Source organism: Ostrinia furnacalis, unplaced genomic scaffold (genome assembly GCF_004193835.3).
Source record: "Ostrinia furnacalis isolate ACB-3 unplaced genomic scaffold, ASM419383v2 OfSCF3451, whole genome shotgun sequence".
Taxonomy (NCBI): Eukaryota; Metazoa; Arthropoda; class Insecta; order Lepidoptera; family Crambidae; genus Ostrinia; species Ostrinia furnacalis.
Window position 1 is genome coordinate 24943 of NW_021133690.1, and position 16248 is coordinate 41190.

General features: G+C 39.3%; 1 protein-coding gene across 1 annotated transcript; it reads right to left on the reverse strand.

Moving 5' to 3' along the window:
* Positions 1 to 1093: 1093 nt before the first annotated feature.
* On the reverse strand, positions 1094 to 16120 carry LOC114357818 (serine/arginine repetitive matrix protein 1-like). The gene is made up of 6 exons (XM_028311602.1): positions 15745 to 16120; positions 9678 to 10104; positions 4742 to 6796; positions 4068 to 4212; positions 3858 to 3977; positions 1094 to 3752 (listed from the first exon to the last, which is right to left on the reverse strand). Exons 1-6 carry the CDS (start codon positions 15811 to 15813, stop codon positions 3566 to 3568), a joined length of 3003 nt encoding a protein of 1000 aa, XP_028167403.1. The 5' UTR covers positions 15814 to 16120; the 3' UTR covers positions 1094 to 3565.
* Positions 16121 to 16248: the final 128 nt, after the last annotated feature.

The window sequence follows — 16248 nt, forward strand, 5'->3', positions numbered from 1 at the left end:
GGATTTGTCGATTAAATTGATCATATTACTGCGCCCTAACGGGTCGGACACTGGTGACCAGACACACTGTACAATTATTATAATTTTAGCCTATCTCGTGAGCTAGGTGTCAATAATTAGGGTGATTTACTAACTAACCAGTCGCATACGAACAACAGCAGTGAGATTCAAACAATTTTTATCCATGATGCCGCACGACTATTGTGTGAGCCCACCCGTAACCCAAGCTTATTTAGCTTAACACAAGGGGCTGATAATCTTTAAAAAATTCTTTTTATTGCTGTATTTAACCTTCCTTTCGTATACTAAATTTATGCGTCAGTGTCAAGTCTGCGATTTTTATTCTTTGAAATTTTCGTAAAATGGCTGCCGCCGCGGTGACGCCTTGTAATCAACAAATTAAAATTAAATTAGTGTTTTAAAGTGCATAAATGTACAACTTAATGGTAAAAAGTCATTCCTTGATTTTTACTTAATATGTATCTGGAGTTATTTGAACAGTATTTTCGTCTATAGGATGGCATATTTCAAAAAACAAAACTGCACTCAAGCGTGTTGTCACAGCAACCGCTGAGCACATACTAATTGAATTTCGGTCCGTGGACCTATTTACGTGCCAGAAACAGTCTAGTTGACATGTCTTCTCTAGTACGTAGTACATTATAACTCAATGATTAGTCCCGTTAGCCCCTCGTGTATGCTAAATATGCTTGTGTTACACCACAATAGTCGAGCGCGGTGGGATTCGAACCCGCGTTCTTCATTTGTTATGTTATCTGCTTTAGGGCTGATTTTTCAATCGTCGGATAACTTTTAACTGAAGAATAAGTTTGGCACATTGACAGTTTCAGTATGGAAAATATGTCAAAAAGACAAGTTTATTGTTCAGTTAAAAGATATCTGATGATTGAAAAATCGGCCCTTACTATTAAATAAATAAAATGCTAATTGTAAAATAGCAAGTGACTCTACTAAGTATCTAATTAGTTAAATTACTTCTAAATAACAATTATTTTACTGATGTGTTTTGGGGGTTTTAAGAAATAAAATAGATTTTATTATTTTTATGGAATTTATTTTGTCATCAATTTCAAACTACACCTTCAAATTACAATTGATTATAACTACTATAAGCTATAATTTTTACCTAACACCCAACCTGGACCTACGTCTTTTGAAAAAATTTTGACACGTTTCAAAAACTTCCAATATAAGTAATTTTCTTCCCAGTATCGATATCCTACGTTCCTTTACGGGCTTACTACATACATTACTGCTTAAGACTTCAAAACATGAATCTAGTCTCTTAGAGAATCAGCAATCGAATTGGTTTAAACATTAGAGTCGCGACTTGGCATAACGACGGGCAGCACATAGTTTTTCAGCGATTTTTTCTATTTCATGTTTTAAAGTCTATACGATTACATTACATTACTATGTATTAAAATATATTAAAATTAGTTGCTCGCTTGCTTAAGCTGCTTTGCGGTGGTTTAGTATATTACGTACATAAAACTCCTCACATACATCAAAATTCGCTTGTTCTCATACACATCTACAGATTAAATATTATTACTACTGATCCTAAATTATTCACGTAACAAAATAAATCTGTTAAAATTAGTTTGTAAGTCTCAATCAACGTAGGTATTAATTTTAAAATCAGGTACAAATTAACACAAATTAAGTCTAAGGTAACTGAATCAACCGGAGGAAGATTGCTTGAGATCGCGTTTCTTTTACAACTTATTAGTAAGTAATATCTGAAGAGCAGTTCTTCGTGACGCGTTGTGGAACAAAATGTTGCAGCAACATAGTCACTATTATTTAGCAACAAGATTATTGACAGACAACGTCGCACCACAACGCGTCGTCTCAGCTTACATACGAACGAATAAAGCAACATCTCAATAAATACAAAACTTAATGTTTAACACAACATTTTTGGCTTTTATACAGAAAAAAATCACAGAACACAATTCTCAACACGGCTCACTTGATTTGACGTTCGTTGTAACATATGATAAATATAATCGAAACCAAGTAGCATGTGACAAACTAATCTAGAATTTATAAATAGCAAGGGCCCCAATATTACCATTACAAAACTACTTAATCCTATTTAACAAAAAATATATAAATAAGTCAATGTGATTGTTACTTAACACGTGCAATCTTTTTAGTTCTATCAATCAATATTATTATACCATGTGCGATTATACTGGGGTTACATCGTCACTTCGTAGAGTCGACAGCACATCAACCTTCCACAAAATGGCGAATTTCCCCAATGGATTTTCGACTTATGTCTTTATTCATTTGATTTCAAAATTACTTGAAAAAATTCGTCAACTTCTAACAGGTTGATCTGCTGAACTGTACACCAATCTTAGTATGAAAGCTAATCTACTTAAAATCCATTAAAATTGGCCAATGTTTGTTTGGACTTTGGAATACACTATTTTATTACGTAATCTAAAAACTATGGTTCGATAAAAATAGCTAGTATTTATAGTCAAATACAGTTGAGTTTAGATCACGCACTATTTTATATGTGAATGAAACCGCGAATCGCTGTAAATGTTCCTCGACTATAAATACGAAGCAAACTGTTATATGCGTACAAATTTGTACTAAAATCGATATACTTTTCGTGACTGCCCGGCCTCAGGGATGAGTCACTAGGTATTTTGATCGCTACAATTACATACTTTATGTATTTCGTGCCAAGGTTCTATTTATCGTGGCGCTGTCACGTTATATTGTAAATAATGTAATACGAATCAGTTGACTGCCTTTGTAATTTCATACGACCTTGCTGTCATTGTTTTGGATGTACGCAAACATAACGTAAGTTAATAGTAATCTTATCAATAATACACATTCTTTGACGTTATTTACTACGCAGAGGTTGCACCTCTCACCTGTTAGGCCTTATATGGATAAACATACATAAATACAATTGCAAATGATTAAGTGTGTAATTAAGTAAATAATGATTCATATAACATATGCATACGACGCTACACTGTAGAATATAATGCAATTATCGTTATTACTGGATTATCAATGCTTACGTCATTCGACTCGGTACACTTTAATAAACACTAATTATACGTTATCTTATTGATACCATTGATAAATAATGAGTAATACAAAGCGTAAGTACTAAACAGAAGTACCTATACTGATATAGTATATACGATAAGTGAAATAAATAATGATTATATACGAATAAATTATACGTTACTTATTACAGGTTGCTGCGGTGTTCAGACTAGCATAGTATTCTTGTTGCTGTGTAGACTTGCTAAATGTACAAGAAGCATTCCCGCTTAGCTTACTCTTAGCTAAGCGTTAACTAACTCTTTGGTATTATTCACTGGGTCATCTAAAACTATACATCTCCCGCTCCATGAGCAATCGAAAAGCTAAGGGCGCAAACTATAATGCTCTTTCATCCGATTGCTTTCATCAGCGAAACAGAACTTCAAACTGGCCAGATCAACTGGTGTCTTCACTCCTTGAATTGATAATAAAATTCCAATTCACTGTCATGGAGTATTCAGAGTAGGACCGCTGGTAACGGAGTGGACAGAGCCATGTGCTCTGCTCCTCGCACTGGAAGTCTTTGCGCAGTAACGTAGTGTTTCATCAGAGCAGGAACTGTAGGGAACGCTGTCGCAGCACCTCCTAATGTGTACCCCTCCGTTCCACGACAAATACGCATGTGCATAAAACCACGCGTTGACCTGGAAAAGACAAGACATCATAAGTACAAGTGACACCTCGAGAATGGAAAGCAATAAACTTTCGCTTGAATTCCACAAGTGTTCGCTAAGTGAGGTTCAACTTACTTCAAGCTGAGTGAGTAGTCGTGTTTCGCAGTTTCGCTGTTCCGGACCAAGAATGCGCCTTCGTCAGCATCCCGAAGTATACTCTCAGCTTCAATACGCGTTAAAGTACCATGATACCACCTGCAACAATTGAGATTAAACATTAGAAATTTGACTCTAAATAAAAAAGCAATAAATCTATTTTTTTGGAAATAAAGAGTCGAATCTTACCCCTGTCGGTCGAGTGGGAGAGAAGCATCAACCAAATCCCGCGGCGGAGCAATAGGACCCAAATTCAAATGCAATCCTTTAGAGCTGCTCGAACCGCCGCTGCCACTCTCAAAGTTCAACGTGAGTTTTGCTCGATGCTTGTTACCTGAAATTACGAACACATCCATTAGTCAACGTCGCAAACAAAACCGAACATGATTAGGGTCGGCACTTGTCAAACTTCTTATCGTGAAACGTGAAGTTAATTGAGAGGTTACGAAAACGAGCGACTTAAATGCCACATCTCATTTTGAGTAAAACACGCGATCCTCCGTGGTTGCGAACTCTTAACTCAAGTGAACGGATACAAATTGCTCGCAACATGTACAGGAAAAACTTCCCTCAAAAGGCACTCAAGCAAATTAAATATTGGGAGGGCGTCGGACCAGAGAATTTCGTGTGGAGCAATCTGAAGTCATACGTCTTAATCGGCATAATGTGGTCGAGATCGCTTCGAATTAGGATGAATCTAAGATTTACGTAAACTGACAGGCCCTTCTGTAGTACCTTCCAAGATTGACACGAAAATGATTGTGACATGTAATTGAATTACAAAAAAACTTGTGAAACTCTACTGTTAGATTTGTCTTGTAAAAATCAAGGAAAAAAAACTGTGACTAAAGAAATAAACTGACCTTGATTTAAATCCTGGACGCTCTGGCTAGAAGAAGCGTTAGATATGGCTCCTCCAAAATCATTATTTAATTGCAATGACTGGCCGCGCAGTTTTCGGCGTAGCTTCGGCATATCAAATGGCAAGGATCGTAGGTCGGCTTCGGCTTCGGCTCGTCGCCTTCTCAGTTTAGGCATGTCGAATGGAAGATCAGAAATATCCAGATCTTCATCTTTACGTTCTTCTTCAGTGTTACTATTCTTGAAATTGATAAATGCATTTCGTGAATCGACTCCTTCTCTAGAATGAATCGAAATACCACTATCGGAGCCCTGAATTTCTGCATCGCCCGTCGTGGAATGTCTGAATGTAAGATTCAATAAATTCCTGTTTTGTAATGCCCGGCGTTTTGGCTTCGCTACAATTTCAACAGTAGTTTGTATTGTTGTGTTTCCAGTCTCAGCGTCCTCCGGAGATACTTTTTGAGAGTTGTTATTTTTGTTGTTATCGGATGTTTCGGAAGCAGGTTCTTGAGATGACTTATCGGATATAGGGCTTAATATGTGAAGTTTATTTGGATGGTGCCCAAACCCCGACAGTTGCATGTGATGAGATTTAGTAAACGGCACGTTTCCCGAGTCCGAGCTGTGGGAACTCAGAGAAGATGAGTGACGACTCTCTGAGCTACTACTGCTACGATCTCCTTCACTATTGCTACTTCGGAGTGATTCCATACTTCCTCCACTACTGCTTGTAGCCATACTCTCTGTACTTGAGTATTTACGACGCGGACGGGCTACTCCAGGCCTTCCCTTAAACTCCATTATAGGGCCGACCCCCTTTGGCCCCGAATATCGATTCAGTTCTGGTGTGTCTGAATCTGAAGTGGGTCGGCCCTTAATCTCTAAAAAAATACCGTCTTTTGATTGCCTCTCCTCCTCACCATCTCGGGACTCGCGACTGGAATCCCTCAGTCTCTGGCCGATATCCAGCTCAGTTGACGCTGAGCCTTTGACGTCAGCCATACTTGCGTCACTACTTGTAGGAGTTTCCCGAGCCCTCAGTGACTTCACGGGTAACCTTAAGTCTTTAAGACGAGGATGCGCTGGTTGAGATTGGGGCAGATTCGGGGCGCTTTTTATACTGTTCATGGCTGACCCGTCTTTTTGAAATTTTGCGGGTAGAGGAGCAGTTGACGGTGGTGAGGGAGTATAACCTCTGAGGGGAAGCTGAGACGTTGAAGCAGTTCGCTCTTCTTCTTCAATGTGTACCTTTTCCAGTTCTTCCGACAGAGCACAAGCAGTCTCATTTTCCCTCTTTTGACGGATTGTTGGAATCTTAGAGCGTCGTACGCTATCAGTTTTCATGGTCACCTTGCGGCGGCCTTTATAATCTGGTTCACTGCGTTCGACGGCTTCGAAAGCCGAGGACGCGGATGAAATAACCTTGCGGTCCTCAGCTTGTAAAAGGGCTGGATGGTTGCTGACACGATCAAAGTCGTCCAAGTCATCGTCGGAGCGGGCGATTTTGCAGTCAAAGGCCGTCTCATATATCTGGCGAGAGGTCATCTCTTGCGGCCAGCGAGGCAGCGGCGCCGGCACGTAAAAGACGCTACGAGAAGAACGATGCTCCTCTACATCTTCGGGCGCGGCGCACGCGCAGCCGGCCGCGTCGCGCCCGCGGCGCCTCGGCGGCATCCACGCGCTCTCCCCGGACGAAGATGACGACCGCTCTAGCTCACGGAAGCCATCTTCGGCTACTGAGAACCGCTTAGGCAGATTTGGTCTTGGAGCAACGTGGGGTGCGTCAAGACTAGCAGACTTCCTGTATCTGGGACCACGCGAGGACGAAGTAGTCGAAGCCGTTGGTGCTGATGGCGCTGGCGGCGGAGGCGCAGTTTTGAATAAATCACCGTAGTAGTAAGGGCTTGGGTTTCTTCGTGGCGCGTTCGCGTATCGTGGGTCTGAGCGACCACTGTCAGGCGAATGTAAAGACGGAGCAGTGGCGAAAGGATCGAATTCACCAAATTCGTCGTCTTCTTCCTCTGATGATGAAGATCTGTCGTCGGATGATGTTTCTAGAACAATAGAAATGCCAAAGGTAAGCAAAATTTAAAAGTGAAAAAGGATCTGAAAAATACACAAAGCTGCCATAAAGAGCCAATACGGTAAACTATGGGGTCGTTAACGAGCTAGACGCAAATTCTCGACTTATCCTCTAACGTCTGAGGTTGTCTCGAGCGTCTCATGTAGCGTCATTTAAATGAGCATCCGGCTTTTGCCTTTATATGTCTTTGAAAATCCGATTGTTGAGAAAAATGTAATCTCTTTCAAGCTTTGTGGATAAAAATTTAAATATTTCTACGAAAATGTACCTAATTTTAAATTTGCTTAAGTTGAATTGTGCTCAGTAAGGGACAAAGTAAAGGAAGCGTGCTTATATCCAGACTTAAGATGAGAGGAAAAGCACCGCGAGTGTGTAAAGCGTTTAGTAAGAGTACGTTTCGTATTTTTGAGTTCATTAGTCCCCTCGTACATGAAGCTAATGTTATTTCAAAGCCGTAGGAACAGCCTAATGAGAATTCCTTGCCTCTCGCAACAAAGGGTTCCTTCTGAATGCATCATGAACATAAAAGTCTGGATTTAAAACTCGAGCCGCTGCGATACGAAAGAACTAACGAATCGCGGGACAAGTATGGCTTGCCATTTTATAATAAACTTTTTTCAATGTTTTCGCCAAGCCGTGACGTCTTTGTTCATTGTTTTTAATTCCGCCTTTTTCTGTCGGCTCATTTAAATGGTTTGCAGCATTGTTTTCGATATAATAGGTCTGGATTACTGTAAGTACAACATTATTTTCCATGTTTATTTAAAATCTATTATTTTGCATATCGCAATCATTTCTTTTTAATAATATTTAACGACTTCAGCTTATCAGGGTGAATTTAATGCTGAAGGGTTGGTATTGTAAAGTCATCACCAATTTCGGCGTCAGCCATGACATTTGCGTCGAACAAAACGACGTCAAAAAGTGGGCAAATTGTCTATTAGCACTCGGCAGTGGGGTGGCAGAGTAAGTGACGTCATTACGTGTAGTAATTGCTTTTCCGCGTGGATGACCAGCGACGCGAAATTTGTTAAATTGCCGCGATTAACGTGTTAAATGTCTTTCAGAAATCGTATTCGGAGGTCACATAAGAGCTATATTAACAGCTGACATGACTGATTAAAGTGAAAGGATTTTTAGGCGTTACCAACGGACGGATTTGAGCAATTTATGCAATCACTTTCATTGATATTTGGGACTAGTTCCAGTTTGTGCTTTTAGAAATCTTTTGTAGGTTGAAGTTTCGAGTGCTTTCCATTTATGCTAGTCACTTTAAGACAAAAAGTATTTTTCATTATCTTATAGATACTAAAAATTATAATCCTACCTAATTTATCATCTTTTTATCTCTCATCGTAAAAATGTGTCAGTGAAGTTTTAAATAAAAAGTTGAATCATCTATCTACTACTATCACTAGGCTTATTAGCTAGGTAATTTTTTCTGCCTAGACGGATGAACAAACGACAAAAGGGATGATTAAAACTTGCTATTGTTTTTCCGATACTGTAGCGGCTTGCTCTACAAAGACTTCTGATGCAAAAAAGTATTTCGAGTTATGACAAAACCACGGTTTACTAGAATAGGTACTTATTCGGAATTGACGTCAAATAATTACGCTACTTGTTCACGTTTATTTTGAACAACACAATAAATAGGTAGGTATCAAAGTTGATATAACTATGAGCTGATATAACAAACTATAATTATTACAAAAATGGACTTTTTGTTATTTCACATACCTACTATGTATCATCATGATCGGTAATATTTAATCAGGGAGTTTGATATTATCGCTATTTTAATAATAACAACATAAGTAGGCATTTCAATTTTCACCCCACGTAGGCTATTAGGTTTTTTCAAGTTATTTAAAATTTAGTTTGAAATGCGACTCAACGTTAATAACATTTAATGGCTTTAATAAGTAGTGCCGATTTTCCTAAGTTTTGTATTTTACAGGTTTTTTTTACAATATTTTATTTGACAGTGTGATAAGGTATCCTTTAACTAAGCTGACACACTTAACAAACAATGTCACAACTCAAAATCTCAAAAGTTTTCGGCAAAATTCTGCAAGAAAGTCAGTTTAACAGATCTGCCTAAAACCAGACTTTCAGGATTTCGCTGAGGCTGAACAAAGCTTTAACTAGGCTCCACCGCGATTGTTACCCGCCGAGAAAGGACCCATTGTCTACGAAACTCGAGATGAGCTAGGATATGGTCCTTACAACGAAAAAGCTCACAAGGAAAATGTAGCCGAAATGAAAAAATACTTGCAGCTGTGTCAGAAAGAACAATGAAAAGTTTTGAGTTAGTTTCAACTATGTAAAGTGAAATCAAAATGAGTTAATGAGATAAAAACTGTTGTTGTTTTCAACTCAGTCATTGTCAAAGAACATCATGCGTTCGGAACAATAATTAGGAATTTAATCAACCAATGCGTGCTATCGGTATCAAATTACTGCATTCATTAGTGAACATTGCCGTAATTCGCCGGAACCATCATGCCAACATAGGTTTTGTTGCGATGCTTTGCTAAACACAATCAGCGCTAACGGAAATAGAATCCAATTACGTTTATGAATGAATGGTCAATGGCTCATTAGTAGGTATTCCGTTCATAAACATTTTGTGGCTTGTTGACGCCAAAAACCACAAAACAAAGTCTAGCTCGGTCTCGCGATGCAACTGAGCTGGCTGTTTAATGATGCCTAATAAATATGACATCATGTCAAAACCAGTCGACATAGCTAGCATAACTTTGTTATCGATTGTTTTGCCTAATAAAAAGCCCTATATTTATTTTAGCTAGCAGCAGCTAAAACTCAAAAATCAAGTATCAATAACTTACCTGATTCGTAATATTGTTGAGATCGGTGTCTGGCCTGTCTCTCGTGTCTCAGTGGCGCTGATGGCGCCGGCTCTGGCGGGGAATCAGCGGATCCCTCTGGAGCGCTTTCGGGACTCCTCCTGGACACGCCAGGCGCTGACAAGTCGAAGTCAGTCCTCCTAGCCGACTCGTAGTCCGCCCTACGTCGCGCGGACTCCGCGTCGAACTCCGCGCGTCTCCCCGAATCGCCGTCGTAGTCGCGACCGTAGTACCGACGCGAGTCGTAGTCGTACGGGCGACGGGACGAGTCAAAGTCGTAGCCGCGGCGGGTGTCGTAGCGCCATTTGGATGTGTCTGGCGAACGGCGCGGCTCGCGGGAGCGGCGGCTGCGCAGTGGGGAACGTCTGGCGGTGTCACGTGGCGTGCAGTATGCTTCTATGAATTCAACCTGAAACAATAACAAACAGACCGTTAATATCTGTTTTCCAATAAAGAATATTGAGACGTAGTTACATAATGATTTGAAGAGAGTTTCGGAATACCAAGTAAAGTAATAACACGCAACGAAGATAATACTGAATATGTATCACTGGCGCCGGAAATCTCATTAAACCGTATAAATCAGTAATGACAAAACTTTTCTCCATCCCATCGCATACTAAGTGACTATTAGCGGGAAGAAGCCCTTTATCAAGAACGCCGATTATGTGGCGGAGTAAAGAGGTAATAAAATGCAGCGGTCACATATCCGAGGACCAAAACGGCCGGACGGTTAGCCGTTCATCTGAGGGGCGAGATCGTCGTTACAGCGCCCGTTCTGTTTATGGGGAGGTATAAAGAATATTATGAGATATTGTGCCTGCATCGACGATACGATGAGGTGATAACATTGCGAGGGACACCGCCGAATTTAGTTCGTATGTGCGATGACAAATTTTTATGGTGACCGGGATTGTGTTCGGCAGGTTTACGAAATTTTGCAGTAATTCATGGTTTAGGGCGTCGATGTTTCTATTTTTACTCGGACCTTATATGGAAGAAAGAATATGAGCTGATAACTGCGATAGCGCAATCGTTTTAATTCATTATTGATTAAAGTTACTCATACCCTGCGAATGTATGTATGTATCTTAATAGGTATTTTCTCCTATCTGGCAGTCCATTCCAAATGGAAACTCAGCAAAATCAATTAGGTCGATTTCGGCTTGAATCACACTGTTTTTCTCGGATGTTTAATAAGATGATATCTGTTTAACCCGAGGGTTGTTTCAGGCCATTAGAGACAGTGATGAGATCCCGCTTCCGCGCCTCCGGACACACGGTCCCTCTCATTAAAGGTTAAATTACTGGCGCTCAAAGGATTGAACCTCAGTTGTTTACGTTAAGCCTCGTGTTCATTAGCAGAAGTATTGTTTTATATTAACGCGGTGTAAAAAAAGTTTTTAATCAGCGAGCGTGGCTACAGAAATCGGAAGATTCGCTTCGTTTGATGATTTTAAAAAATGAATAATATTTTCTAATATTCCTGTTAACCCCTCGTAGAAAGCTAAATATGCATATGTTACAAGGGTTCACCACAATGGTCTAGCTGCAGGCGGGGATCGGACCTGCGTTCCTCGGGTCTCGAGTCACGAGTCGCCCTATTCGACACCTTATTCGGCTATCGTTGCTTCTCAATGATAGAAGTCTCTTGTCTTTTGTTTTATTATTCGTTTCTTTTATAATATTGTCAGATCTACAAAGGTAAGCGCCAGAGACAAAACAATAAGATGTAAATTGCCTTATTAGCTATACGTATTACTAGACTCGTAAGTTCAGCGTACGCGTATCGTAGTTGCGTAAGAGTTTACGCAAGGAATTCTTGACGAAACGTAAACGTACACGTTAAATGTATTCATGGCGAATCGTTTTATTTGCATAGAGCCGACGCACAACCGACAACTAAATGACTTTGTTACTGACGTTTGTTTTTTCCATAATAGGATTCCTTGGTAATCACATAATATATTTAGTTCGTCACAGATTTCAATAAAAACTTTGAAGGTTTTTTTTTTTATTTATCATGTAGTCTGTTTGTGTGATTAATCACTTTACTTAGTTAAGTTGTATGCGCCTTTTCCAACAATGCTGACTGCTGGCCAGTACCCTCCAAAAAAGACAGTATTGCTGTCAAAAACCTTTTTATATTCAAAAAAAGTAATATCATATTACTCCTCGTTGTCTTTCGTAACTCAAGGGTCACATTTCCACCCAACCCACGTCCTTAACTGGTCAAAACAATGCCCTTAAAATTTAGAGAATGCCATGAAAGAAATAATTCGAAATATAAAAATAGGAAGACCGCCTCCGGGATAAGGGCTGCTCTTTATTCAAACTTTTATAGGAAGGGTAGGCTTCATCTGGCGCATTGTTTAACGATTCCTTGCTATGCATGAAAATTTATTTACATAATTAAGCGGCTGCCATGTTACCCCATTTTGATTTGCGATGTCTACAGAGATTTCCGCCCATTAGCATATTTCGCCCGATGCTTAATTTCGTCGAAACAAAAGGCGGTAATTATGAATCAATTAAACTGAGCACAAATGCTAACACGTTATTAAATCTAAATAGGTTTACGCTCATATCTCAGTAGTACGCTTTAAATATAACAGAACTTATCAACTAAAGTAGGTACATTTGAACTGGATAATTATTCAGCGTTATCAGTAATCCAAAAAGAATCACCAATTTTATGAGTGCTTTAAGTACAGTTGCACTTAAACATTTAATCGATTACTCATCATGCTGATACTCAAATTCTAGGGACAATCACTTCAATCAGACCGTCTTTTGTTTTTAATTCCAGCTCACAAAGCAGTTCACTAGTGGACCCTAATCGAGCTATACCTAGAGGTATATCCTGCCCTACGCAGTCAGTTTTATTTACTGATTCAAATCAATGCCGGCATTCAAGCGCAAGGGTTACTGCGAAAGGGATCAAATTGAATTCAGCTCAAGCACACATGCCCGCGTTCGTCCGTTCATCAATTGTATCGTATAATGGGGGATACTAGTCAACAGCCCATTTCCTGTGTTTAGGTAGACGTAATAACATGGTAGGGACGAGGTCTGCCTTGCTTAACTAGGGGTTCGCTAAAGGATATCTAATTAGCCGACTTCATTTTAACGAGCTGTATCCATTAATGTTTCTAAAAACATCTTTAAATTATCATACGAGAAATATTTTAGTTGTAGATAAAATACGGTTAGTTAAATTTGTATCTTGTTTAAATTAGATTCAAATAAGAATGGGTTTGTAAAGCAAACAACGGTATTAAAGTGGGTCTACAAGGCAAATATTATTAAGGATGATAATGTCATTGATGACAGCAGCTATTCGAGGTTGTTGATAACTACTTTTATCTTTTATGCATTCTTACTTCTCCTTTTAAACAAAGAGATCATTACAATTGGAACCAGTTATTGCTATTGAAATCGAATGAACAATCTAGGAAGGAAGTTAAGACAAAAACAATACAGACCTTGCCTGTAGTATCGACATGGAGCGTACAAGGAAATAGAAGATTAATTCACCCATACATCACTCTTAAACAGCAACGCGTTTAAATATTTTATAGCCGTAATAAAACTAAAGACGTGTGATGTCCTAGAGATGATGATTAAGCGTCTTGGAATGCAGGACCAGAATCATGAGCTGGGTGTGTAATTTCAAACACTTTGAAGTATTTTGATAGGCTCACGTGAGTCACAACTTAGGATTGAGAATTGACACGTTCATATAAATTCGATAAAAATAAATCCCCTGAATGCCTGTGAGAACAACGTGCCTATTTATGTAACTTCTGATTCTTGTTATTCGAATTCTTTGATTAAATAAACGAACAGTGTCGTAATCTTAGTGTGGTTGCTCTTATTTCAACAACGTATCGATAACCTTTCAATTAGGTAATATTCCAGAGCGTATGACGTATGACGCAAAAAAGTTCGTAACCGTATAGTCATTAATTAAAGTCCCAACAATATACAGGCACTTAACCTCAAACGTCCTTTGAAAAAAGAAAAGGGACGTCAAAATAAATGTTCCCCGATGAGTAATGCTAGCAGCATGAGGATGTGGGACAAGACGCAACTTTCAGACGGCTGTGAGTCATGCCGTTATACTGGAGACACGCCTCCTGAACGACCCGAAATAGCTCGTCGCGTGACTTCGCATTACCATGCCCATAACCATAGGTCATTGATTTTTCAGCCTCAACCAACTGTGGAGAGTGTTTTGTTTTTTTCTTCAAGAATCCCGAAATAACTTGCAGCCTTTTCAGCACTCAGAGGTTAATCCTATGATTAATTTAAGTCGAACTGGCGCATCGGACAGAACGTTTTTCATGTGACACAATATAAATAGTTTTTAATTTATATGTTTTTATCATGACTTTTTCAACTCGCAATATGTGGGTGTGCCAAGAGTGCGCAAATAAATAATCTCGCATGCCTTGTGAGCTTTAGCATATTCTGAGGCAAATGTGACTCATGTAGTCACCAAGACACGTTGTGATGCTAGTTTTGTTTACAATAACAAATATCTACTACCGTATCTGTTCAATTGTTTTTCTGATTGAAAACAAATGAACGTAAGTCGTTCACCAAGCAAACAGTGAAAAGTGGAGAAGCGTATTTGCTGTTTCAAAAATGGAATTCAACAAGGGCGAGTTCGTTAGATTTCATCGTATTGCTCTGTCGACAATTGGCGCGGTCATTCCCTGCTTCCAACCACCGTCTGGTCACGTTCAGCAAACCAGAGACCGCAAACAGGCTCCGCAGAACTGAATTAAACAGATTCGTGTTTTATTCTTTCACTTTCATAGGCTTCGCGGACGTGCTTTCCAATTATCCAACCGAGCAAACTGTTGGCGCGAAGCCCTGCACGTCTCTGATAAGTCTAGCCCGGTAAATACCGGGAAGGATTCCTTTTTAATGACAAATCAGAAAACATCCGAGTATTTTTAAGATTGCCAGCTCATTTCACGCCGCTATTTTTAATGCAACGACAGACGCAGTTTATATCACGTATTTTCGTAGAGAGTGCTTCAGATGAGGCAAAATTGTCGCAAACGACAAAACAAGCAGAGGAAATAAGCTTAATTACTAAGTTGCAAGTCCAAATCACCCAAAGGGACGGGGGTCTCTTGAGTAGACCCTTATGAAGGGAGCAATTATGGAAGAAATTTTGAACACCTCCTTGAAAAGGTCATCGTACTTTTAACTTAGTTGGACTTAGAAAACAATTTTGATATTTTGTTTACTGATTGCATTCCAATTAATGTTAGTCAACTCTTTCGTGTTCACGTTGAATGGTTGTGCTAAGCTTTTGTGGGGCTGTGAATAGATTCTTTGACAATGTGGCTTCGCTGTCACCGTGACAAAGGGTCACAGATCAAATTTGTTTCTTTTGTTATAGTTCTTCATCTGTCAGCGTCCGGGGTTGTGTAAGGCGAGTTGTTTGAATGGTGTTGTAAAGCACCGGATGAGATGAAGATAAATCTTTGTGAATGTTAAGAGCCCTCAGTCATACGAACAGGGTTTTGCAGAGTTTGGTATATTCGTCATCACATTTTGTGTAAGAACAAATAAATGTGAAATCCCTACGGTGGCTGCAGAAATTGTTTCAGATGGTTTTGAAAGACAAAAGATTGTTCTAACTTTGCTCTCTCAACTCGTAACAGAGTTAAGTCAGCCCCCGAGATTGCTGGCCTTTACAATCAATAGCTACTGGTCTTCCAATTTTCGCTCTTAATTTAATGTTTAATGAATCAGAAGCTTCATTAAATTGGTATGTCTTCTTTAAACGAATTAGATAATAAAAAAATATAAATTGTTCAAATTAAATACTTATCCAATTATTTAACCTCGAATTTTAATTAATTAACCTATATAGGTACATTCCACCACCACCTATTTCAAAACTCTACTTGTATTATTTTTATGTTTTTGAAAATAATGATATCTCCATCTGTTTCAAATTATAAAGGTAGAATAGCAGCTATATCTAAGGAATTAATTAGGTATATTAAAACATGTAAACTCTTACCACATGAGCCACCAAAATCCACTGGAATATCTGTCGCATTTTGTACACAAGTTTCTTGTTTGACGGCATTGTTACACCTTTAATCCACCTTTACACAAATCCAATAGTATGTAAGGAATCCACAAATAGCACAGAACGATCACCAACTTTATCGACCGTCTCACTGCCTACACACACACAACTAGAATAAAACACTTTCACACAAACTTGTTCTTGTTACACTAAAGGTTTGTTGTTGAGTAGCTTATCTACCCGATTGATGTTTATATCTAGGCATTTGGCAGTTAAACCTGCGGTATAAACGCCTAGAACCGTTCGCTTGCTTGAGCCCAACTGTAGACTGACAACACTACACAAACGCTATACGCGAATGTGTAAAACGGTGACTCATCGTCCCCGCATACTGTTTACCGAGGCTTGAGTCATCGCGGTCGGAATAAACCCAGCGATACAGCGCTGTCAGCGCTTACCTAATACACCGCCCTAAAAACGCCACAAAACTCC

What these genes read in the sequence shown, in the direction of transcription:
- LOC114357818 (XM_028311602.1), bottom strand. Translation starts at nt 15,813, where the DNA reads ATGCCGTCAAACAAGAAACTTGTGTACAAAATGCGACAGATATTCCAG. An exon ending in CGTCCAGGATTTAAATCAAG is followed by an intron (nt 4,213 to 4,741) that starts GTCAGTTTATTT and finishes TCGTAATTTCAG; the next exon opens with GTAACAAGCATCGAGCAAAA. An exon ending in CTCCCACTCGACCGACAGGG is followed by an intron (nt 3,978 to 4,067) that starts GTAAGATTCGAC and finishes CAATTGTTGCAG; the next exon opens with GTGGTATCATGGTACTTTAA.